This window comes from Meriones unguiculatus, chromosome 19 (genome assembly GCF_030254825.1).
Source record: "Meriones unguiculatus strain TT.TT164.6M chromosome 19, Bangor_MerUng_6.1, whole genome shotgun sequence".
Taxonomy (NCBI): Eukaryota; Metazoa; Chordata; class Mammalia; order Rodentia; family Muridae; genus Meriones; species Meriones unguiculatus.
This window is the reverse complement of record NC_083366.1, coordinates 37,491,321-37,516,161: the sequence shown is the minus strand read 5'-3', so window position 1 is coordinate 37,516,161 and position 24,841 is coordinate 37,491,321. Positions and strand designations below refer to the sequence as shown.

At 41.1% G+C, this 24,841-nt stretch overlaps 1 protein-coding gene across 4 annotated transcripts in view; it reads right to left on the bottom strand.

The window, feature by feature from the left end:
• The window catches only part of Elmo1 (engulfment and cell motility 1), a 521,602-nt gene that overhangs the window by 346,284 nt on the left and 150,477 nt on the right, over positions 1–24,841 (bottom strand). For all 4 annotated transcript variants that reach the window (XM_060372629.1, XM_060372632.1, XM_060372630.1 and 1 more), the window contains exons 6-7: positions 18,720–18,889; positions 7,037–7,072 (exon numbers count right to left, since the gene is read on the bottom strand). In XM_060372629.1, the coding sequence (XP_060228612.1) occupies positions 7,037–7,072; positions 18,720–18,889 (206 nt within the window). The remainder of the gene's footprint in view (positions 1–7,036; positions 7,073–18,719; positions 18,890–24,841) is intronic.

Here is a 24,841-nt window from a genome sequence, read left to right as displayed (position 1 = left end):
TGATCATGTTCTTTATCCTTCAGCTACACATGGGTCCTCCTCATCTCCATACCTACCAACCTCATGTTCTTTTCTGTCTCTCAAAAACAAAACAAAACCAAATATAAAAATACAAATTATGGCCCATTCCATGAAATAGAACCCATTTGTCCAACTACTGCACCAGTGTATCTAACAGGACTGATACACATAGGAACTCACAAATACTGTGACAGCATCTACAAGAAAAGTATAATTTAAAACCAGTTTTAGGTTTCAGGGCTTGTAGCTGGATGATTGCTTTTCTCCTCTACTAGCATACAAAATAACTTTCCAGCTCCAGGAATGCTAGTCAGTAGAGGTGAAGCTTCTAACTGCACAGAGGCTCATATTTGATGGCATGAAAAAATGTTGTCTTCAGCAACAGTGCTTTGCCTATCAAGTTACAGAGAACAACCAAGAGCCTTGGCAATAAGCCTGTGATGTTTGGAAGTGTCTATGGGCCCCCTTTAACCAACAGCTCAACAAGTTATAACCCATTCCTGTCACTGGAGGTTTTATTTGGTGGCATCAGAAGTCTAGTTAGCCCATTATCCCACCCCCACTATAAGATGACTCCATCTAAGTTTCTTTCATGTATGTATTCGTTTTAGAGAGCTTCTACAGTGGTAAGTTTTCATGTGGCTTTCCAAAAGGCCTTCCGTGTTAATTGCTCCTACCCATGGTCATTCCTCTACCCTGCCTTATCTCCCCTCCCCATTTAGTCCTCTAATTCTGTTATTCCTGACTTCCGTATCTTTTCCTTTCAAAATAAGCACTTAACAGTATACACTCCCCTTTAAACACGGCCTTTACCCTAACAAATTTTAGTACCATCACTTACAATTATTTTGCACTTTCAACCATGCTTTTGTTCTACTCTCAGGTAAGTAAGCATGTTTTCTAATTCCTAATTTCCAAGCATTTCATATTTTCAGCTATTTGTTAACTATTTCTTGTGACTGTCCTTGGGATGAAAAACAATCTGCATAACTCCAATCAGTTCAAAATTCTTGAGATCCGTTATCATCTGCAACTGACACATCTGGATGAACATTCCATATACACTGGGATCTATACTCTCATGTGGTCAAGCACAACACTCCATAAATGATATTCAGTAATGTTAATCACAGGTATTTGTCCTGCCTGTTCTACCTAGCTTTCTTATCCTTTAGGACACAGTGGTCTTTAAATCCTCAACTAGGAGAATGGATTTATTTACTTCTGTCGGTTTATGCTTCGTGTATTTGGCATTTTATGTTAGATTCATACATATTTAATATTTTTTGTTTTCCTGATGACTTATTTTTATTATTAGTTACACCATTGTTTCTTAACAACATATTACCCTTCATTCTTTTATTTCCTGATATTAATATATAAAACTACTCAATGTATTATTATTAGCATGTGTAAGATATATTTTTCCATATTAACTTTCAAATTTATATATTCCCCTCTTATATTTTATAAATAGTCTAGTTATGGGGTCTTCCTTTGCTCTGACAATTCTAGCCTTTTAAATAAACTGTATAGTCCATTTACATTTACTGTATTGTTAAGATTAAAATATTAACTTACAATTGGTCTCTTTCTGTCCCAGATACACTTTGTTCTTGGTTTTTTCTTTCCTTATCTTGCTTGAATTAATCAAATATAGTCTGGTAGCTCAATTTAATTTTTCCACTAGATTTTAGACTACACATATTTTATAGTTTTATGGACTACAAAGTGAACTATTAACACACTACATCTACTTACCGGCAAGATTATAAAATAGGAAACTTTCAGAGCATTCTAAACTGTTAGGGTATCCTTTTTATATCCCACCCTGTTCTGCTGCAACTAGGGTATATTTTAAATCCACATAAGTCATAAATCCTATAATAAAACAGCATTTTAACTTCAATTTATATAGTTACATGTCTTCAAAAAAAAAAGTAAATTGTATTTTATCTTCCTATGGTTATGAACTTAAGAGTTTCCAGTGTTCTTCACACTTTCTGTGTTTGCTGTCGGGTCTTTTCAGTTGGAAGAACTTGGCTTTTTACACCATATAATGTATGTATGCTGACAATAAGCTGTCTTTTTAGTTATTTGACAATTTCATATAATGCATTCTGGTTAATCTCTTCCTTCTAGAAACCAAAAGATTATTCAGTTCACCTTCATTTCCAGGGAGAGTTCTATCAAACACAAAATTCTGGTGTTCATTGTTGTGTATTTTTTTTTTCTTAACATGTTGCCTTCTGGTCTTCATTTTTCTAGTGAGAACTCAGCCTTCACTCTTACTTTTATTACTGCAAAGTCATACATTCTCTTTTCCTGGATGCCCTAAAGCTTTTAATTTAAACTTGGATTTCGGGAGTTATTATTTTTCCAGGTATAATTTTCTTTGCATTCATCTTTCATTGGTTTCATGAGTTTCTTAACTCTGTGAATTTATATCTTTCTGTTAATTTTTTTTTTTGTAATGACTTAGAAATATTTTTCTGTCTCATTTTTTTCCTCCTTTTGAGAGTCCTTTTGATACTTCAATTGAATATACTTTAAGTCACTTTTGTTGCCTCATAGGTCAAGTATTTACTATTCAGTTTTCTGTTTTTTTCAGCCTGGATAATTTATATTTCAAAACTGGGATACATTTTCTACCACCTTCAATTCTCTATGGTGAATTTTTTCATTTTAACTATTGCATATTTTTTAAACCACTATAAAGTCTTTTGAGGGTTTTAAAAACTTTTTTATTTTGTGAGCGTAAGTGTTCACCTACATGGATCTGTGTACCAGTTGCATGCAGTGATCACGAAGCCACAAGAGGGCATCAGACCCCTGCAACTGGAATCACAGACGGTCAGAGGCTGCCACATGGGTGCTGAGAATTGAAGCCAGGTCCTCCAGAAGAGCAGCCAGTGCTCTTAACCACTGAGTCATCTCTCCAGCACCTGCTTTTTTAGTTTAGCAAGTGATACCTGCTTGTGTTTCATGTTTTCTATTTCTCTGTTAAGACTTTCCAACAGTTTATTTGTTATATTAATACTTTACTTTTTTAAACATATTTTTATTACCAACTTTTGTTAGTGTACAAAAGTAATGTTTCATTACTACATTTTCCAATGTCTTTCATTTGATTTTTGTTCATAGTCACACCACGGCTGCCCTTCTTTATCCCCTATCTCTATCAAACAGAAGCATCTATCCCACCACCACCAACAATAATAACTCTTGCTACAACTACTACAGATTCCTTCAAAAGTTCAAGAATGTCTGTCAATTTCAATATTTGGACATCTTGGGTTCAAATTTCTACTAAGTATTTTTTTTTTCTCCATCTCTTATAACTTTTTGGTTATAAGCTTAGCCTTTAACGGCTAAGCCATCTCTCCAGCCCTTTCTCCATCTCTTAACCATGGGTCATTCTTAATGTTTTTTTTTTCTATTTAGAAATTATTATATACTAAACACTGAATAAGATTATCAATCTTCATAATGCAGACTTTTGTTCAAGTAGGTTAGCTTAGGTACATTCTGCAGTGACTACAGCTTATATCTTTGAACAATCCTTTCAGCTTTCGGACAAGACCTGGAATTTTTTAAACCAGGCTTTCTGGAGGTTCTGCACACATGAATTCACACTGCAGTCATATGTGATGGATTCCTAACCAAGCCATAAGGTGTGACATCTCACACCATCTGAGCTTCCCCTGACTCCATGGCTTCTCATTAACATTCTAGCTGCCTGTAAGCCCCAAATCAGCAACAGGCTACCACTGAGGCTTGCTGTTGCCTCTTATACTAGGCCCAGCGGGTGTTCTGCAACAAACTGAAGCAAACACACAAATCTCACTGGAGCCCATTTGTTCCCCCAATGTTGATTCTTTCTGCGCTCTTCCATTAAGTATCATCAAAAGGGTATCTCTAGATGTTCTGATTGTAACATTTAGGCTAAACTTTCTCATCACTATTTGTGCTAGTCTAATTAAATTACCCTGTCATAGCAGAACCAGGGCCCTCATTGAGAGATCTGTGTCCATAAATGACAAAGGAACACCACCAAGTTTTCAGCAGTTCAACAGAACAAATTTTATTATGAGCTGGCAATTAAAAAAAATGTATTGGTTTAAGAATCCCAGTTCCCCTGCCTTAAAAAATAGTAGGAGGCTGAAGGCAATTTTTCATCCTAGCTCTACCATATAATTTTTATATTACAGAGCTGGTGCTCATTGTGCAGACCTTGTGTAGTGGGCTTAAGAGTAATTACAGTAATGAGCTTTAACATTGAGATGACGTGCTCAGGATACATCATGAAAGATGGTTTCTGCTGCCTTACCTAAGTGTGCCCACTGTATCAACAATGTCTGTGAAAATAAAATTCAGACACTTCACGCTAGAAGCAGATTATCCTAATTTCACACTACTACAGTTTCACATTCAAAAGAGTTCCTGCACTAATACTCTTTCCTTTGCAGAACCAGTGGGGAGAGATTAGTGGCCTGAATTCGGACTACAGGACTAGGCAAATAATACTCTGTCTGGAGGCTTGAAATCTGACATTAAGCTGGAGGCAGTTGCACACACCTTTAATTCCAGCACTTGAGAGGCAGAGGTATGTAGATCTACTTTACATTTATTTATTATTTAATTGTATTTATTTTCATTCGCGTGTACCTGAGTATGTCTGTTTGAGAATCTACCATGTCAATGCCACTGCCAACAGGAGTTGGAAGAAGGTGGTAGGTCCTCTGGATCGAGAATTACAGGCAGTTGTGAGTTTGCCCAGCTTCTAAGAAGCAAATTCAGGTCTCTGGAAGAGCAGTATGTGTAAGCACTCTTAACTACTGAGATATCTCACCAGCTCCCATAGAATAGTTCATTTGGAGAAAATAGCAGAATACATGTGATATGAGAGAAGATGTGGGGAACAGTGGGACTAGAGGACTAAGCAAGGAGATAAAGGAGAGGAGGAGGTTGTGGGTGGTTAACCAAAACCAAGGGTCTATGAAAAGGCCTTACGGAAAGAGACTGGTTAGTAAGTTGACTACAAAATACAATTCTGAAAGCAGTTCCAATCAGATCAGCATACACATGGCTGGAGAGTGCTAATCCCAGAAGACATGGGTTATTAAATGAGAATCACAGTGCAAGGCAGCAACTATCTCTCTATAAGCAAAACGTCAAGGAGGCGCCAGAAGTCTCCAAAGCAATGCCATTACAATGTTATCACCGCTGCCTCTGGTTACCTGCCATAACTACACAGTAAAGACTACAAACTTTGGCGACAGAGAAAACAGCTTCAAACTGAAACTCTCTCCCCGCTGGCTAGCTTTCATAGAACCAAAGGTACCATGCGGACTTCCAGGGGATAAAAGACATCAACAGTCGTACTCAGCACTGGAATCTGAACGCCAGAACGCCAACCTACCAGGCAAGATGTACCCACTGCTCCAAGAGTGGCGTTCAACTATGGAGTAACTAACTGCTTTCTGGTTGGGTGTGACAGCTACTCTACCAGAGGGAATTTCATGCTGGAACTATAATCCTGGTCAAAAGCCCATGGCTGGGCCATAGACCTTCTTAGAGAAGTTGCTGGCGTTATCTTGCTCAAAGGTCACGTTGTCAAACTGCCTTCCAAATACTTATTATTATTAATACCCACAGATATGGCGGCTCTCAACATTGGTCAGAGATGCATCATTTTGCAGAGTGAGTGCATCAGTCAATGGTACAAATGAGAGAGTAAGTGTTCATCCCTCAGAAAGACATACTGAGGCTAGAGAGCTGGCTTAGCAGTTAACATGCTTCCTGTTCTTCCAGAAGACCCACATTCAGTTCCCAACATCCGAATTTGGTGGCTTATATCCACCTGTAACCCCGGCTCCAGGGCATCCAACTCCCTCTTCTGGCTTCTGCAACAGGCACAAACACACATGTGGCATACAGTCATACATACACACACATACACATATAATTAAACAAATAAATCTTTAAAAGGACATCCTTACAAACACACCTATACTCCACTCCACTCCATTGTAGGAGAGAAAACAGAGAAGAGGATGAAAGGACCAGAAATGGAAAAGGTGCTGTGAAATGCTATCTTCTAGATATGACATGGCTATCAAACTCATGAACACACAGCATCTGTGGTTACCTGGACCAGACCTGCAGCCAGCCAGGCAAAATTCCAACATAGATGGGAGAGGCACTCTCCAGGACCCACCCCTTATGGAGAAGTTACTAGCAGTTAGTGGCGGCTGGGGAAGAATCATCCTTTTTCAAAAAAGGGTTTGGGTGTGACCACTGGATAGTTTTTCACGTTTTAGTGGCTGATCCTCTCCGTATTCAGGGGAAGCACTCTCTGGACTTAGTGGTTATCGAAACAAACATACGTACAAGCGAGCATAAAACAATTGGGAAGTGGCTGTGTCAGGGCACACAGCTGGTGGGGCATTAGGGGTGCAAATGATCACATTTCACTGTATACATGCATGATATTCTCTAAAGAAAAAAATGTATTTTGAGAAGTAACTTCTAACAGCTCCAGACACAACTGTAATGCGGTGACTCAATACACAGAAGATGGGTGAACAAACACTTTTCCAGACATAAATAATTTTCATTCTATGTAAAAATTCTGTTTTGTTTTGTCTTTAAAAATGGACCTTTTGCGTTCTGAGACACTGAAGAAAGTCAAAGAGTCTAACTCTGAACATAACATAGGCCACAAAAGAGAACATTTTGTTTGAAGTAATGCATAAAATTATGCCTATCATTGCCAGAGGAAAGCAGCAACTCAGCTTTGATCATTTAGTGTTAACAATCATAAAATGCCCTTTCTGCCACAAGTAAATCACAAAAGAAAAAAGAATTAAAGTTGTTTAAAAGAACATGAAAAAAAAAAAAAAGAGGAGCCACTCAAAATAGCTAGATGCATAATTACAAAACAAGAGGTCAGGATTTAATCGTGCATAATAAATAAAGTATGAAATCACATCAATAGATGATGTGTCCTTACCAGGGCTTCATAATCTTCTGCAACTTCTGGTATCGGCTGCAAAATTAAGAACAAACATATGAGCTTCAAAACAATGATTTTTACACAAGGAACATACCTTAAGGAAAATTCATGATTAGGGACAGGCCAGTAGAGACACTTATCCACTTAAAAAATCAGCAAGAGTAATCATTTGACAGTCACAATGATAACAATCAGAAAACCAACATGGCCATGGTCAATAGAGGAAGAGCCACCCTCTCCACCCCCCTGTGGAGTGAGAACTGGTGACTTTGCAATGGGTAAAACTGTGGGGAAAGGACTAGACTAAAAATAACTTATTTTCCCTCTTCAGTAAAATGCCCACTGATTGCAAGTTCCTCCTCTCTTGAGGGCAAGTGTAGGAACCATGGTGTTCAGTTAGGAAGCCAGGCCTGAGGCTTTGGGATGGAGCTTGCCACAGACAAACCTGACTGAATAGAGGACATTTAAACATCTTAATGTATTTTAAAATATTTTATGCTTACTCATTTCAAGACTCTCTTATGGAACCCAGGCTGGCTTTGCACTTGCAATCATCCTATCCTCCTGCCTCAGACTCTGAAGTGTTAGCATTACTAAACTTAGAAAAGGAAATTAGGGAGGCATGGAACAACACCTCCTAGGTTCAAGAAGACTGAAAAGACTACTTTTCTCAAAGCACCTTCCATTCCTCAAGCCAGCCAGATCCCAGTAGCTTTAAGTCTGCCTTTGGTGTACTGTCCACTGGATTAATGCCTCTCCTTCCCTACAGCTCATCACATCCATAAGAAACAGGCTCCGATGGCCCATTTTCAGTGTGCAATGTGCTTGGAGTTCATCAGAGTTGCAAATAAGCAGGAGGCTCCAGGCCCCTGAAGCTGAGGCTGGTGCCTGCTACTGTCAGAACACTGAGACCTGGAAAGTTCCAGGTCTGTCTGCTATGTGACTGAGCCTACCACTAGAAGAAGTAAGAAGATCCAAGCCCCAGATTATTCACTTGATAAAGCTTTGTGTCCTAAACCAGCGAGATAGGCATTTGGGAAGGGAGATCTTGACCTATGGGAGAAGACAGGGATTTCTCATAATTGGAGGATATTAAAAACCACTGTCTTGTCCCGATCAGCATGCCAGACATTTTCACCTTTTCTCTGTGCAGTTGTCACTTTCTACAGAATTGTATATTAAAAATGTTTCGTTTTTTTTACTAGTCTCTTGAATTTGTTATTATCCTATTTCCCACATATTCTTTTCCCAACACCCCATACCCTACATATACATACACTCACAAACAAATACAACAACAACAAAAATCTGGCTTTTAGGCTACTTGTAGGAGCACCGCTTACATCTGATTTTCTTTCTTCATCTTGACTGACAAAGGCACCAAGTTTGAACTAGCCCAGCCCATCTCTTAGCTCACTGCCTTTCCAGTCTTTTGAAGAGCAGGGCTCTGCACAAGGAGAACGGAACAGAAGTTCAGGTGCACACTGCTAGGTACTTAAGTGGCTGCTGAATAATTTCACTCTTCAGGAAATATTATCATTTATATTCTAAATGTAACCCTGAGGTAAGAAAGAATAACGGGAGAAGTTGGGAGTACATGATAAGGGAATAGGTCCCTCACCTAGGAAACTGGTTTGAAGTCTCCTGCCATGAAGAAGAAACCCACAAGTTAACAACTGCTTAAGCGTTTGCTCCTAGATCTAAGCTGCAGGTTCCTAGGAATCTTACCAGGAATCCATTTGCAGGGAAGGGCCTGTACTAACCCCCTCGGTTCCTAATTCCACGCTAGGAGTCTTCAAAGCCTGCTCACTTATCTCACTTATGAAAAGAGAGGAAAAAGGAAAATGGATTCTTAGTATGTACAGCTAATGCTAAGATAATTAATCCTGACTCTCCCTTGAGGAGCGCATACTTACATTGCTGTGTCTTATTCTGTGACTGTCCCCAGAGAAGCCTGTACTTACACTTGCTTATTTCTACACTCTGTGACTCCCTTGAGTAACCTATAGCCACTCTGGAGTGTGTCTAATCCTCTATGACTGTCTCTTAGGAAAGCATATCCCACTCTCTGGGGTGTGTTCTATTTTATCTGTGATAACCTCTCGTTCTCTCTCAACTGCCAGGCTGAGGCTGTATTAACATATATTTAACAAAGTCCCCAACTCTGCTTCATTGTTCCAACAAGTCCAAGTCCCAAATGTTGGGTCCATTACTGCTAATATCAAAGCCAAGTACCTGGGTTTGGCTGGGATCCATGCATCTAAAGATAAAGGGAACCGCAGGCTTCTGAGGGTGACGGTATGGAGCTGTGTCTGTCCCTACACTGCTGACAATTCCACCAGAAACCCAAATAGCCATATAAAAACTAACTCCAGCCATTAGTAAGCTGGGAAAGTAAAATGCCTATGTGAGTTCGTCCTCTTCCTTTTCATTTCCTTTATTTAAAACAATATTTATCATTTACTTCCTTCTTTTATCAAAAAGCCATTGACAATCGGCAGAATCAAGAAAGTAAGGAAAGAGTGCCCTGAGCAGACATCTAGTGGGGACATTTATAAGAACCTAATATAGCTACAGGGGAAAAACTCTTCTTTGGAAAATGTCTTATGCCAGGGCTAAGTTTTCTCTTCTTTTCTTTTCTTTTCTTTCCTTTTTTCTTTTTTTTTTAAATCTAGATAAAGAGAACATCATGGTGAGCCAAAAAAGAAAGAAATGTTCTGAAAATAATGGGAGACCTTCAGAAGGACACAAAGACTGAAGAGCCATGGGACAAGAGGAGCATCCAATAAGTAATACTAGTGACAGAGGACAGCCCAATGAACAAACAGGAATAAAAGATCCACTTGGTTGCAAAGAGTGATGTGGCCATAAAGTTTAAGAACAAAACCTCTGGGGTGGTCATATAAACCTGATTTATAATGTTTATGAACCTCCATTGTTTCACAGAGCTAACCACGGCCAATCTGAAATACCAACATGACATCTTTGAGCTCATATCTAGAAAAGTTGTACAAAAATGACAAGAAACTAACCAAGCATCTCATTAGAAATCAATAGTTAAAACAAATGAACACCAGACCATAGAGTCAGTGTTACAGAAGGAAAGTAGCCATGAAATTCAGAAATAATAGCACTGCAAAGCACTCACAAGGGAACCATCGAGACACAAGCAATTCGGAAAATAATGTCAATGCTGGAGGTGAAACTGAGGTGATATGTTCAACTGAGTATGATTTCAGAGTGTTTTCCTACCAATTATTTAAGAATCAATTACAAATTTTGAAGAAATGTCACAATAAAGACACCTAGACCTAATCATGTGACCAAACGTAACATGGTCAGTAAGACAAAGAGACAAGAAGAGTGGCAAGAAGAGGGTAAAATCTTAAGAGACCACACGGGCATTTATGATAAAGACCGAGACTATGGGCCAGGGCTTGAGAAAACAGTAGGTGAAGCCAGAGGAAAACCGCGGGTTTCCACGGACCGCTGTGCAAATGTGTATCACACAACCTTCTGCATTATCAGGCTCTCCCAGGCTGACTTGAAGGGTTCTTTGTTTCTGTTTTTTTTGTTTGTTTGTTTGTTTTTTTTACAACTCTGCAAACTCTAGATAGCTGTTGATGCTATTGTCCTGTCTGGTGGTGATCTAACTGGCTTCCTCCCTGCTTGTGGAAAAACACTTTTGTATCCATTTGCAATTCATCTCAACATTCCTTTGCTCCCTCTAAATCTATGCTTTTTTTTGGGGGGGGGGGGCTTTTCTTTGAAAATATCACAGCCTGTCTGGTTCCCTCATCATGTATGGACATGGTCATGTCTATATCTATAGGGGAGTCACAGTGTCATGAAGAGTATCTTTAACAAACAATACTGAGCCAGTCCTATCGGTTAATACTCTGGGAGGTTCCTGGAAAGAAGCTGCACTGTCCTCCCAAACAGTTGCAAGACTAATTTGCTGATGACCAGCAGTATTAGCCACCCTCTTCCCTCTTCTGTGCCTGATCTAACTTCCTTGTGACTCTCAGGTGAAACCTTTTCGTATGTAGTAACTTAGCACACTGCTAGTCTCTGCCAAAACTAAGAGTGGCATGAGAAAGCCTCAGAGGCCTTTAACAGGCTTTCCGGCTTTACTGTAACCTGCCTATCTGATGCCTTCACCAATGTATGTAAAAAGAATTTTAATTTATGCCTTCCTGTTCTGGTACTATGAAACACTATGAACCTGCTTCCACGCTGGAACATGCGGTGACCTAAATCTGTGTTCCTGGGCCATGGTCACTAATATTTGGACCCAGAATAAACAGTTTATTGTTTCCTTTAAAGGGAAGAGTTGTGTTTTGTGTTGATACTGATAAGCTACCATATTAAAATATAGCCACCATACAAGAAAGGAATGACTATGGAACTCTTCCAGATTTCAGAAGATTGTCAGAGGACAGGACAGTTGGGTAGGGAATGCTACCTAAAGTTAGATCCTTCACATTAAAAGATACAACTAGTCCAGCATGATAGTACACACCTGAAGTCCCAGCAACCAATGAGATGAGGTAAGAGGATTTCCAAACTGGACTACACGTCCAGTCTCAAAGAAAAGACAAGGGCTTAGGGTACAGCTCAAGTTTGCATAAACATGCCACCATTTGTTCTCTGTATTTTCAATTAAACAGCCAGCCAATGCAGGCAATGGAGAGAGCATGTGGGACATCCCCGTAGAACATTTGCATACATCATACAAAACACCATGTCTTATTCTTATATCCAGTCTTTCTCTGTCTCTGTCTCTGTCTTTCTCTTTCTCTCTCTCTCTCTCTCTCTCTCACACACACACACACACACACACACACACTATAAAAAGATGGGTAGACAGACAAGGAGGTAGGTAGACAGAAAAAGAAGGATGGATGAATAGATAGATTAAATGGGTAGATGGATAGAAATAACCTGATTGATGATAGATAATAGATAGATAGATAGATAGATAGATAGATAGATAGATAGACAGATAGATAAATATACTACAATGTCTCAGTCCCAAGTGTTTTCAGGTTTTTCATGTGTCCCACTATTATTGAACTAACTTGGAGTTATAGTCTGAATCTCAAATTCACTTATCTGTCCTTGAAACACCAAATGAGAGCAAGTGAGTGAGCAAACAAGAGAGAAAGAGCCAGACAGAGAGAACAAGCATAGAACAAGCATAGAACAAGCCTCACAAAAAGGCCAAGAAATGGCTTGCCCCAGAAGGAGGAATGATGGATGAATAGATAAATGAATGGATACATAGACAGACAGATGAAAAGATACTGCAAGGTCTCATCCTTCTCCCCACTGGCAGAGATAGCCTCTTTCTTTGAGAGGTTGTGTGACTCTTCTCATTTCCATTCCCAATTGGATGGACAAAGCAAAGGAGGGTGAAGAGGAGCTGATCCTGTTTACGGAATTTTCTGCCTCACAACCTCTGACAAAGTCAGGGAAGGTTGGCCTCTTTGGGCTGTGTGATGCAAATTAACTGCAGGGCCTCAGGAGGGCTACTCCATAGTGGACTGTGCGGGGCCCTACTGAGGGCATGCTGCAGAAGTCCCAGGTAGGGTGCTGAGATGATAGGAGCCTTCACAGACAGGGCTGAACACAGTGGTCACCCCACGGCCTCACAAGAGGTTAAAGTCAAAACCTGTTAGGCAATTCTGTTAGGCCTGCCTAGTACTCCCCCAAACAGCCAGAGCTTATGAGACACACCAAGTTGTCAGGTTCAAACTGTCCACCTGTGACTGTTTCAACAAATTACCTTCTGTCTAAGGACAAAATTTCAGAAAAGGTCTCTCATAGACAAAACTGTCACAGATATCCGAGCATTCCTCACACATCTCCTTACACACACACAAATACACACATGCAGACACACAAATGCACATATGCGCACACATATGAATACATACACAAATGCACATATACACGAACACGCACACACACACATGCACACTGCTTTGTGTAGGGAGTTCTATATAGCACTCAAAGAACACATACTTGATTAAAGGAATAAGGTCTACACATCCCTTTTTGGTGTGGGCACCAGCAACTCCAAATCTGCAGCACCATCAGCGTGCACAGTTCAACCCCCATCTCACTCTACTCATCAGCAAAAACAGCTCCAGTTCAGGGAAGGAAAAAGTATTTGAGTTCCAGAAGTTCACTCTGACACTACAGCAGCAGCTTCTACACACAGAACCAGTCAGGTTTCCTCCATGGCATCACGTATATGACAAAGGGTGGGGTGAGCACATACGTGACATTGATTAAAGATAATTACGCAAGAGCTTTCCATATCACTAAATGATTATGAAAACTGCCCTTTAAAAAATTATGAGAAATGATCTCAGCCCAAACAGTCAGTCACCACTTGCTAATTCCCCACTTTAGACAGAACTCCTGGAATGCCTCAGTATTCTTAGGAACACTAGAAAAGTGTATGGAATGCCAGCACAGCAGTGACCAGAAGCAGATATGTGTTCAAAGTAACAGTAAAGTATCAGAACATTCCAATAAGCTGCTGAATTGTTCTTACTGGCAAACAGTTTAAGATTCCTATATCCTCTGAGCCAACAGTCTTCTAACAAAGTAATTTAAAGATTTTTTTTTTTTGCCAATGTGCATGTATGTATGCATGCTTGAGTTCATGTGTACCACGCATGTGCAGGTGCCCAGAGGCCAGAGGGCATCTGAATCCCTGCAGCTACAGTTGTGAGCTTCCTGATGTGGGGAACTGAACCAGGGTCCTATGCAAGATGAAGCTCTTATCCTCTAAGCCATCTCTCCAACCTCTACAAAGAATTTAAATAGTCACCATTAGGAGTACAAGAAAGGTAACAGCAAATGGTAACAAAACATCCTGAAAATCTGGGAATTCTCTTACAATACAGGTACAATTGAACACTATGACTATCCCTTGAATTAGTTTAGTATCATCTGCCAATCAACTGTATTTTGACCAGTTTCTAAAAAGGAAATATGGAAAATTACAATAAAGGAAAGAATAGCACTAGTGACCTGGGTACAAAAATCATATTGTGAAAGAAATGCCTGTAATTCTACTTTTATAAATCTTATACATCTATGTATTTAAAATAACATGGTTATACACGAGAATAACAAATGTGGTTGCTTGTAAGCATTCTTTTTCCTTCTGCAGATTTATATATATTTAACAACAAATACAACTTCATAAGGAATAAGAGTTAATTTTCATAAAGACTGGGTTCTTCAGAATTGCTCTCTTTGGTCTTGGCTTTATTGTGCAGGGCGGTGCTCTGTCTTACTCATATGCTTATGGTGTCATGTTTTCTTCAAGCTGCCAAGTAGGAAGGAAACTGTAAGTGTTCTGCCCTCCATTCTTGGAAAAGTACTTTGTTGTCTGTCCCCAGTAATGACTGGCCCCTTAGTAAGGGAGGGGTGATGAGTGAACAACACAGTGTGTGTGTGTGTGTGTGTGTGTGTGTGTGTGTGTCTGTGTGTGTGTTGGACTTGAGTGAATGGCACATATTTTCCTTCTCTGAATCAAGACAGAGATACTATTTACAGTCTCTGAATAGCCTCCTTTTGTTTTCCTTCATTCTTTAACATTCTTCCCATTTCTTTCATTGGGCAACATAATCCCCACAATGCTATTTGTTTCCATACCTGGTTCAGTTAGAATCTAGGGATACAATTTCCAAACTCCACAAGGGTGGAAATATTCATTTCAGGCTTTAAGTACTGCTCTGTGCCAAAATAACACTGTGCTGTACTTTGTTACTGATTTCACCCTCAGGCCTCTCCTGGTACCAGCTGGGGACAGACCTTAAAGAAGCCTTGGGTAATAGCAAGTAGCTAGAACTGCCTGAACATCATCATTACTAAAAGTAAGGAGGAAATTTTCAGTGGTCTTTCTTCAGTATTTCTTAACATTTTCTACAAGCCCCACTAGGGAAACACCCACATTCCCAGCAGGCCCTCTGCACAGGAATCATGATTGATCAGTTTTCCAGCTGTTAAGGGTTTCTACTCCAAAGTTTCCTGTAATTAATTAAAATCTTGCTCTATATTTAACCAAGGATTCCACTTACCTATAAGAAAAATCGTTTTTTTTTCCTTTTCTTTTTAATTTGAGCAAAAGAACAGAAAAATGTCTGGGGATCAAATGAGTCACCTGAGATGCAGGACTGGCAGAAGAGGGGGAAAAAAAAAGAGGCCTTGGGGTTTCATGCCTACTTCTTCAGTCTTCAAAACCAGCATGACTTTGAATTTATGCAAAACAGCAAGGGAAAGCAGGCAGGATCTCAAGAGATGTTCTCCCTTCCCAGAAAAGTGGCAGGATGGAAACAAGGAAGAAAAATGAAAAAGAAAATTCACCCAAGATCTGGTCTCCTGCTGCTTAAACTGTCTGAAACTTGACAGTATGTGTCAAAGTTGCCATGGTTGAATACAAACGATTATCATGTTAATTAGTACGACATTCTTTTGAAAATAAAAATAAGTACTAAAATGTATTGTTTGTTCACAAGGAACATCTGGTGTTGACATTCTCTCTCAGTGTACATGAGCAGCGTGATACGATGAAGACTGGTCTTTGACAACTTGGAGCCAGGCTTACAAATTATTTTTAATAACTTTGGGTTATGATGAGCCATACAGAAAGGCAATAGGATAGCTGGAAGGTAGGTAGGGACTATCCGTTTGTACGCTATTTTCTCATAAAACAGAAGTGGTCGTGGTCTTTTGATGACTCTTACAGGCTGGACTAGGGGAGGCCCAAAGTTCATGTTGAAGCTGCAACCGCTAGTACTTGAGGATAGAACTGCAGTTGGAGACGGTACCTTTAAAGGGCTGATTAGTTTGGAATAAGGCCATCTGACACCAAACAGGTGTCTCTTTAAAAGGAGCAAAGCTGAATATGTAGAGCTGCTAGGTTGTGCAGGCACATGAGAACACAGGAGGGAAGTCAGCATCTGTATGGTAAAGACAGGCCTCAGAAGAAACAACTCCCCCTGACAACTTCCGGCCTTCAGGACAGTGGGAGAAGGGGCTTTTTTGTTGTTTAAGTTGCTAGTCTCTGGAATTGTGCGATGGTACCCTTAGCCACAGGGAACTAGAATAGAGAAGGTCTGGATATGCAGGCTTCGCTGACCAAACACAGTGGCCAACCACAACCTTGTACTCATGATACATCACACATGGAGCCCTGACTTGGAGACCCTTACTATTCAATTTGTATTTACTATTGCCATCTTTGCAAATTCAGATGTGTGCACACGATCGGGCTGGAACTATAGATATGTCTACATACCTAGGCATATATAAAGGAGGCACTTCCTCTGAGCACCACTGGCACTAGAACATCCCCCCTTGATGTATAAACGGCCAGCACTGGAAAATATCAGCAAACATAACGACAGCTTTATACTTTAATTTATAATGTGCTCCTAATTATGTGTTGGGTCTGAAGCAGAAGGCCCAAAGGCTTGCTTGTCTTGGAAGGACTGGTGGCCATCTGGTTAAGGGCATACTCATCCCATTCCAAAGGGATTCTCTGCTGCTCACTGGAAACCAAAATGAAGGGCTGTGATTGGCAACATCAGCTTGATGAGCTTCATCATCACCTTGGAGACAGGTCACTGGGCATGCCTCTCAAGAGTTATTGTGATCAGACTCATACAAAGACCACTGTGGGTGGCACCCCTCCTACAGTCAGGAGCCCGGATGCACAAAAAGGAGAGAGTGAGCTGAGCACCAGCATTCCCACATTAGCTTCCTGACTGTACATGCAATGTGATCAGCTCCCTCACATCCCTGCAATCACCGCTGCTTCACCACGACGGCTTTATCTTGGAACTGAGTCAAAATGAGCCTGTTCTCCCTTCAATGGCATCTCTCTAAAAAATTAAAAAGACTTTACTCTTATTTTTAACTGGGTATATATGTGTGTTCTGTGTAGGGGCATGTGCGCTTGTGAGTGTGGTGCTCTCAGAGGCGAGAAGAAGGTCCCAGGTTCCCTGGGACTGCATTGATAGCTGGTTGTGGGCAGCCTGATATGGGTCCTCTGAAAGAGTGGTATATGCACCTTCACCACTGCGCAATCTCTCCAGCTGGAAAGCTGCTTTGGCCGGGTATTTTCTTACAGCAACAGAAAGGTAGCTATGGCAACACTCCACCCTGCATTTCATGTGAGGTTTCCTTCACAGGAGTCACTTTATTTTCCTGCTCAAACCCCTTGCGGCCAACTCATTCTCGATTTCTTCCTGGCTCCTTCAAACTCCGCCATGTCTCGAGGGAAGTTTTAGTCATCACAGAAAACTCAACAGACACCAAAGGGCACTGCTACAGTGGCCTTTGTCCAGATCACTAGCACTTGTTGCTGTTCCTGTTTTTTATTTGATTTTTTTATTTGGTTCTAGAAATTTATTCTACTTGTCTACAAGACAAGATTCCCAATCCTAAACTCGAAAGACCAGTATGAGACTATGAGACGGAGATGCTGGTGTTGTTGTAAAACCTACCGTTCCTGAATGAGAAACAAAGGATCTTTCAAATGCTAACTGCAAAGATTAAATGACACCAACAGTGGGAGGAAGGAGAGAGCAAGGGAGAGGACAAAGGAGGAAACCAGACAGGTCTCCAATGTGTACAATCATCCATTTGTTCTATGTATCAATGAGAATGGAAGGGAGAGTCACATGACCAGACTTAAGCCCAGGACTCAGTAACTGTTCCTCTCCTTCCTCCTTCTCAGTGTACCAACATGTTATTAAATATATCAGTATCACCATGTGCTGTCAATGCCACCAGCAGCCAACCCCACAGGCAAGCATTCTGATCCCCTTCCTTCCAGCTGGCACCTGATGATGGCACACATGTGGAAGCTGGACCAGCCTTGTTTCTTAGTCTCTCCCATCACACCAGAGACAACCATCTTCACCAAAAATGGTCAGCTCTCTACCAGAAGTGCTAACCCACTTCTCTGTTATGACAACAAAATCTTCCTCTAGGCCTCAGTCCCTGCCTCACCTCCTAGGCCTTTTAAGATCTAATTGGCCCATCCTCTAGCCTTCTGACCTCAGCAGGAATTAATACCCAATTAAATTCTGACTATATAATCATCTTCAACAATTCCTGGGAAGACAAGGTTCACATTCAAAAAATGTTGCCAATTGTCACCATTCTACATACAGTAAGTACTCAATATTTATTATTTTAAATTTCAAATTACGTGTTTTAATTATTAAAGTGCTCCTTTGAAAGGGTATTTTAAGAGTGCTCTAAATATAATCTAAAGCATATGATCATATTATTTTTATTCCAAGCACAGGAAGGACATTCCCTTGGATAAGCAAGGAGTTTGAGGGATTAAAAGTCTAGAGAATTACAGTCTTAATGTGGGCTAGGCCTTTCAAGGCAATGACCTAATGTTTTTCCTCGCTACCCTAAAAATTCAGTTGTTAAGGGACTCTGAGCATGCTCCACCATGTGTCTGGAGGACACAGCTATGGAAACCACAAACCCACGATCTGAAGATGTGTTCAAGCCACTTTTCAAGAGTCTGGCCAAGGTCTCCTCTTTAAAGCTGGAAACTGCCAGAACAGGGAAGGAAGTGGACAACATAGTTGTAGAGTGGACAGAGGGAGGCACAGGAACAAAAGCTGCTTACTCAGTGCCAGTTTCCACCATGTGAGTGAGGAGTGTGATGCCATCCAGGTTTATGAACTCCTGAGCAAAGGTAACATCCCGGGAGAGGCTGGCCAAGTCCTTCAGGGCTTCCAACTTGGCATCCATACTTGCTGACTGTATTCGCTCATGAAGCTGCTGGGCATTTTGAGCCTGGGGGAGACAAACAAACAAACAAAAGAACAGAATGAAGATAATACATACTATCAATTTGTCTTTGTGTGTGTGTGTGTGTGTGTGTGTGTGTGTGTGTGTGAATACAATAGCACAAAAATCAATGAGCCTCTGGGAAATAAATATGCACAGGCCAGAAGCATAGTGTATAAAAACAGGGCACTTCAACAGCGGGTTTCCACTGGAAAGACTCCTCCCTCCAGTGCTCCATCACTCCTTCCAGGAGGAAAATAACAGGGCCCATTTTATGGAAGAATGAACAACAAGGGCGAGTGCACATGAATATTAAAGCCTGCAAACTGATAGGGTGTGACAGACAGGGAGAGAAAGGGAGGTTGTTTACTTTTTCAATAAAATTATTATCTAGAAGTGACAAAAAGCTACTTGCTTAGTTAAGCAATTACACAAATTTATACATCATGATTAGCCATTCAGTCAAAACTCTGAGTAATAACTGCCTGCATTCAGAAGCTTCATTAGACACACAAATGAGTCTTTGCCGTTCCCAACAGCATGTGTTTCTCACGAACTGGCTACTTACTGTATGAATTTGAAACAAAATAACTAGAAGTCCAATTAACAGCTCTTCCTAGAATTAATGCTCTCCTTGCTAAGGCTTTTGCCCTTCTGTGCTGCATGCAGAGAGGAGAGGAGTGGAGATGGGTGGCAGGGCTGAACTTCAGAGAACCAGGATGCATCTGCCTTATTCTTCTTATCAAAGTTTGCCGGGATCTGCCATTAGGTAGGGCAGGCAGTGGGACAAGTTACACCCGACCTATCCACTTAGTTATTTAACTGCAAACCACAGTGGCTGAAGGTAGTGCCATCCTCGGTCTTCCCTGGCATTTGCTTTTTCCTTTCATGTTTGTGACACTGTAAAGATATAGCTGTAAAGATACACTGTAAAGATACACTGTAAAGATGGGGGCACTATGGTTTTGAAGTGATTTATCCCTCAGGGGTTCATGTGTTGGGACATTGATCCCCAGTATGGGCAAGTCAAGAGGTGGTAGGACCTTAGTGGGAGGCTTGGTGGGAAGGTTGTTTCCGGTCCCTGACTGGTGACACTCTGTCTTCCTGTTTCACACCTTACCTCTCTCTGTTATAGCACTCCCTACCGTGGCTTCCACAGTGAGGGCCTGAACAGAGTTGAGTTGACAGTAGCGCCAAGTTCTTGAACCTCTGGAACTACACACTAAACAAACTCCTTGTTTTGTAAATTACTCAGGTTCAAGTATATCATTACAATACCAGAAAGAGCATACATAACCTGGTATTTGATATCAACAAGCAGCTAACACTGCTGAACAGAGTTTACTTACAAAACAACTAACAACCTGTGTTCTCCAATTAAAGCAGGATTATAAAGTAGGGGGAGAGAGCAGTCCCCTGTGGAGAGAAGGAAGACAACAAGGAATCCCAAGGAGTTGTTCTGGAACCCAAACAGAAGAGCACATATTACCATGTAGCCAGAGTGTACCAGGATTTCCCATTACATCACAGTCGATGGCAAAAATCAGAAAGGAACAAAGATATTGGACAGGGATGGAGGATGGAAACTTATTCCCAGGTAACAGGCCAAAGCCATATGTCACTCAGCAGAACAACATTCAACAGACGCTTCCAGAACACCTGACCCTGAGAGCTTCTAAAACCACGTAACCTTCATCCACACAATTTCTTGATCAGAAAGCCAGTATAGGGGTCTCTAGAAACATCTGCTGAACAAGTTCGGGCTGCCACAGTGCCTCTTCCCAATCCCAGGCTGAAATGACTTTCGCATCAACCAGACTGCGTATCTTGCAGCAATGGTGAAAGCATGCAATGCTGACACTGCTGCCCAGTCACCCCCCATCCTTCCCGGCTGGCCTTCCAGCTATACTGCACAAGAAGAAAACCTGCCCATACCTTTAAAGTTGTGCAATTGTCAGCAAAGACCTTTCTCTGAGAAGGGATTGTGCAACAACTTCTCATCCATTGGTATGCCTTTGAGGGAGCCCTACTTGAAGGTAAACTAATGAGTTAGTTAATTTAAAATAACGGAAGAGGAATAACCACCAAAACTTGAGCAGAGAAGTCAAGAATGGAACAAGACAAAAGCCTACCACAGAGGGCCTCTGAAAGACTCTACACAGCAGGGTATTGAAGCAGATGCTGAGACTAATAGCCAAACTTTGGGCAGAGTGCAGGGAATCTTATGAAAGAAGAGGGAAATAGAAAGACCTGGAAGGGTCTGGAGCTCCACAAGGAGAACAACAGAACCAAAGTATCTGGGCCCCGGAGTCTTTTCTGAGACTGCCACTCCAACCAAGGGCCATGCATGGAGATAACCTAGAACCCCTGCACAGTGGTAGCCTGTGGCAGATCAGCCTCCAAATGGACTCCCTTGTAAGGGAACAGGAGCTGTCTCTGACATGAACTCATAGGCTGGCTCTTTGATCACTTCCTCTTGAGGGGAACAGCCTTACCAGGCACAGAAGAAGACAATTAAAGACAGTCCAGATGAGACCTGATAGGCTAGTGTCAGATGGAAAGGGAGGAGGACCTCCCCTATCAGTGGACTTGGGTGGGGGCATGGGAAGAGATGAGGGAGAAGGGAGGCCCTGTATGTTCCTCTGGGACAGACCTCTCTGCAAACTGGTTCTGAGTGATGTTTTTTTCCTTAAGGCAGGCCATGCTCCTTCCCTGAAATTTACTGAAGGGGCAACTCTTCTTAAAGCTCAGTGTTGTACCCTCCCCCTGGACCCCTTGTTTGCATTTGGGAAGTCTTCATATTCATCTCAGGACTTACGTAAAGCACTGAGGGGTGGGGCGGGGCACAAGGAGGACTTGTGGGACTGAAGCAATCCAGTGAGACTTAGTACAAAGCTCCTTGCTAGCTGTGACGTCAGCTCTGCCAGGTGAGGCAGTGAACTTTCCTTCACCTTTTTTTTAAATTGACCTCATTTTCTGATCAGGAGATCCATCCGGGAATTGTGATGGAATTACATTAAAGGTTCCCTGCAATCCACAAAGTGACAGATTGTTTTTCTCAGCTGAGCAGGAACCTCCAGCACGAGCTGGCCAGGAAAGGGGCTCTATACATGCGAGTCCCAGATGCTTCCTCCAATAAAAATCCTACATGGAAGTGACAGGACATTGTTAGTGCGGCTTCTGTGCAGTTGGCACTGGAAGAGACTGGATAGGTACTAATTTTCTCCAATCGCTAAACAATATGGATGCAAAACGTTCATTTCATAGAGTAAAGCTGAATAAAAATCTTTCATGATCAAACTGGGTTTTCAAAGAAGGAAATTTCTGGTCTGGATATCAATTAATGGCAAAACAATTGCACACAATTTTTTCCTAACTCTTCTCAGGCAGTTTTTCAATGTTATCTATTTCAAAGCAAAGCTAGCCCTCATAATCCTCATATTCTGACTCACAGATACTTCTGGAAACTTTATTCTGAGTCTTGCATATTCGAGAGACAGCAACAAGCAGGACTTGCCCACCTTGGGGTGAGAGGAGGACACTGTGAAATCATAGGAATAAAAAAAATAATGATGTGTTGCTAAAGGGAAACAGAAAGATGGAGAGCTGTGACAGAAAACAACTGGTGACTTCTTTAGATGGGGTGATCCAAGAACAGGCTGCCCAAGGCAGTGCCATCCATGCAGAGGTGAGACAGAGGCAAGCATACGGGGTCTGGAGAAGACAGTAGGCAGAAGCGCCAAGGAGTGCATAAGCTCTACAGGGAAAGCATGACTGGCGTGTCTGGAGGGATAGACAAAGACCTCTGGAAGAATAAGACGAAGACAGAAGGAGGTAGGGAGAGAAGAGGTGACAGAACATAACACCCTTGTTGTCCAGGATTAAAGAATGCTGGAGGCTTCTTAGGGGATGATGTGCCTCTCTAAAATGATGCATTTGGACATCTGAAGCAGATGTCCTCTACTCTGAATAGGAGACCTCAAAGTTACATTCACACACCAGATGCTCCTGTTCAGCATGTGACACGGGGTAAAACAAGTAAAACTGTAAACCAAGATCCAAGAAAATGTGAGGTAGAATAGGTATATCTTTTGACACGAGTATTAAAGGCACAAGTCAGTGTAGGAATATATAACCATTTGTGAAGACAGGGTACATGTATACAAGGATATATGTCCATTAGCAAACCAGCTCCAGGAAAAATATGTTAGACATGATAACTAGCATTCCTAGAATCTGGAACAGTACCAGATTGGAATCTTAAAAATGTTGCTAAATAAATTATATATATATATATATGAGTCATGCATGCATACATGTATGTATGTGTATATATATATATGTGTGTGTGTGTGTATCTACATATATATGTATATAAATAGCCAAATGTGGCAAATTAAAATGTAACTTATGTTTAATGACAATTTTCTTTATTGCAAGCTCGGTTTTATTTTATTTTTTTCATATGATTCTGTAGTGTTTTTACATTTGAGAGAAAAGAACCATTGATTATTAAAGTGAGATGGCCTTGGTTCTGATTTTCCAGGCTGAGCACAAAATGAGGAGTTTAACAGTTGTATGAGTGACCATATCAGATAGTAAATTTTATTTCCTTGTACTTTCCAAGGACAGATAACAAATTTCACTTCATGCCACTCAAATGGTGGATGGATGGAAAGGTTCTGGGCTTGACTCAGGAGCAGTGATCCACGAGGAATCACCTGGAGATACAGGAATGTATCCAAACTGTGCTCCGAGATGCATGACTTCACAGAATCAGGTTCTGGTTATGACCAGAGCAGGCAGACAGAGGCACTATTCAGCTTCCTCTAAGCTGGCAGGCCTGCTCTGGAGCTCACAGCTATGCACACACACACACACACACACACACACACACACACACACACACACACTGTAGGCCTCACGTAAAACTAAACTGTGTGTTTGTTTGAGTTCATATGTGTGCATGTGTCCATGTGTACAATCATGTATACATGGCTATATGCATGTTTGTATACAATTGTGTATGTTATCTATTTGCAGGGAGTAGTCAACCACTGTAGAAAAGAAACTTCTTGTAAAAAGTACAAAAACATCTATTGGGTTCTTTATGGCACTCTAATATTTCCTAACAAATCTGATGAAGATACTTCTTTATATTTTTATTGTATACATAAAAATCATGCTAGGTCAGGAGTGGTAGTGCATGCCTTTAATTCTATCACTTGGGAGTCAGAAGCAGGCAAATAGATGTCTGTGAGTTTAAGTCCAGCCTAGTCTACATAGGGAGTTCCACAACAGCCAGAGCAACATAGAAAGATCCTGTCTAAAAACATATAAATAAATAAATTTGTTTCAAGTGAGATGGCATGTCTGACTCATTTTCATATAAACACAAAATAAAAATAATTTTAAAAAAACAGCAATGAATGAAGCTTTCCATTTCCATATAAACCGCTGTGCAGTAACACCTAGACTTTGTGGCTTCAGCCCAACCAGAAGAGGCTTCTTTAGGTACAAGTGCCTGGGCCCAGTTCTCAGACACTGTTGCCCAGTCTGACTAGCCAGGCTGGACATCAGCATCTCTAAGTCCCACAGCTGGTCCGCTGGTCCGAGGCCACTGCTACAGGTGGTCTCTTGTGAGCAGACACCTGTGTTATAACAGTGCCCAGAACACTACCTTGCCCGTCTTTCCAGTCACAGAACCTGGAGTGTGAAAATCATTCTTTGACAAACACACATCCACTGTCACTGAGGACAACTTATATCATACATCCTCTTTCTGGGAGAAAAAGGAAAAAAAAAAAAACCTCTCCACGATACTGAGTCTTCTTTTCTTTATTTTTTATTGCATGGGATTATCTTCATGGAAGCATATGATGTGCTTTGAGACTCTTCCTTGCCACACCCTGTAACTCTCCCCTCCTGCTCTCAGTAGTCCCCTCTGTTCCCCAGACA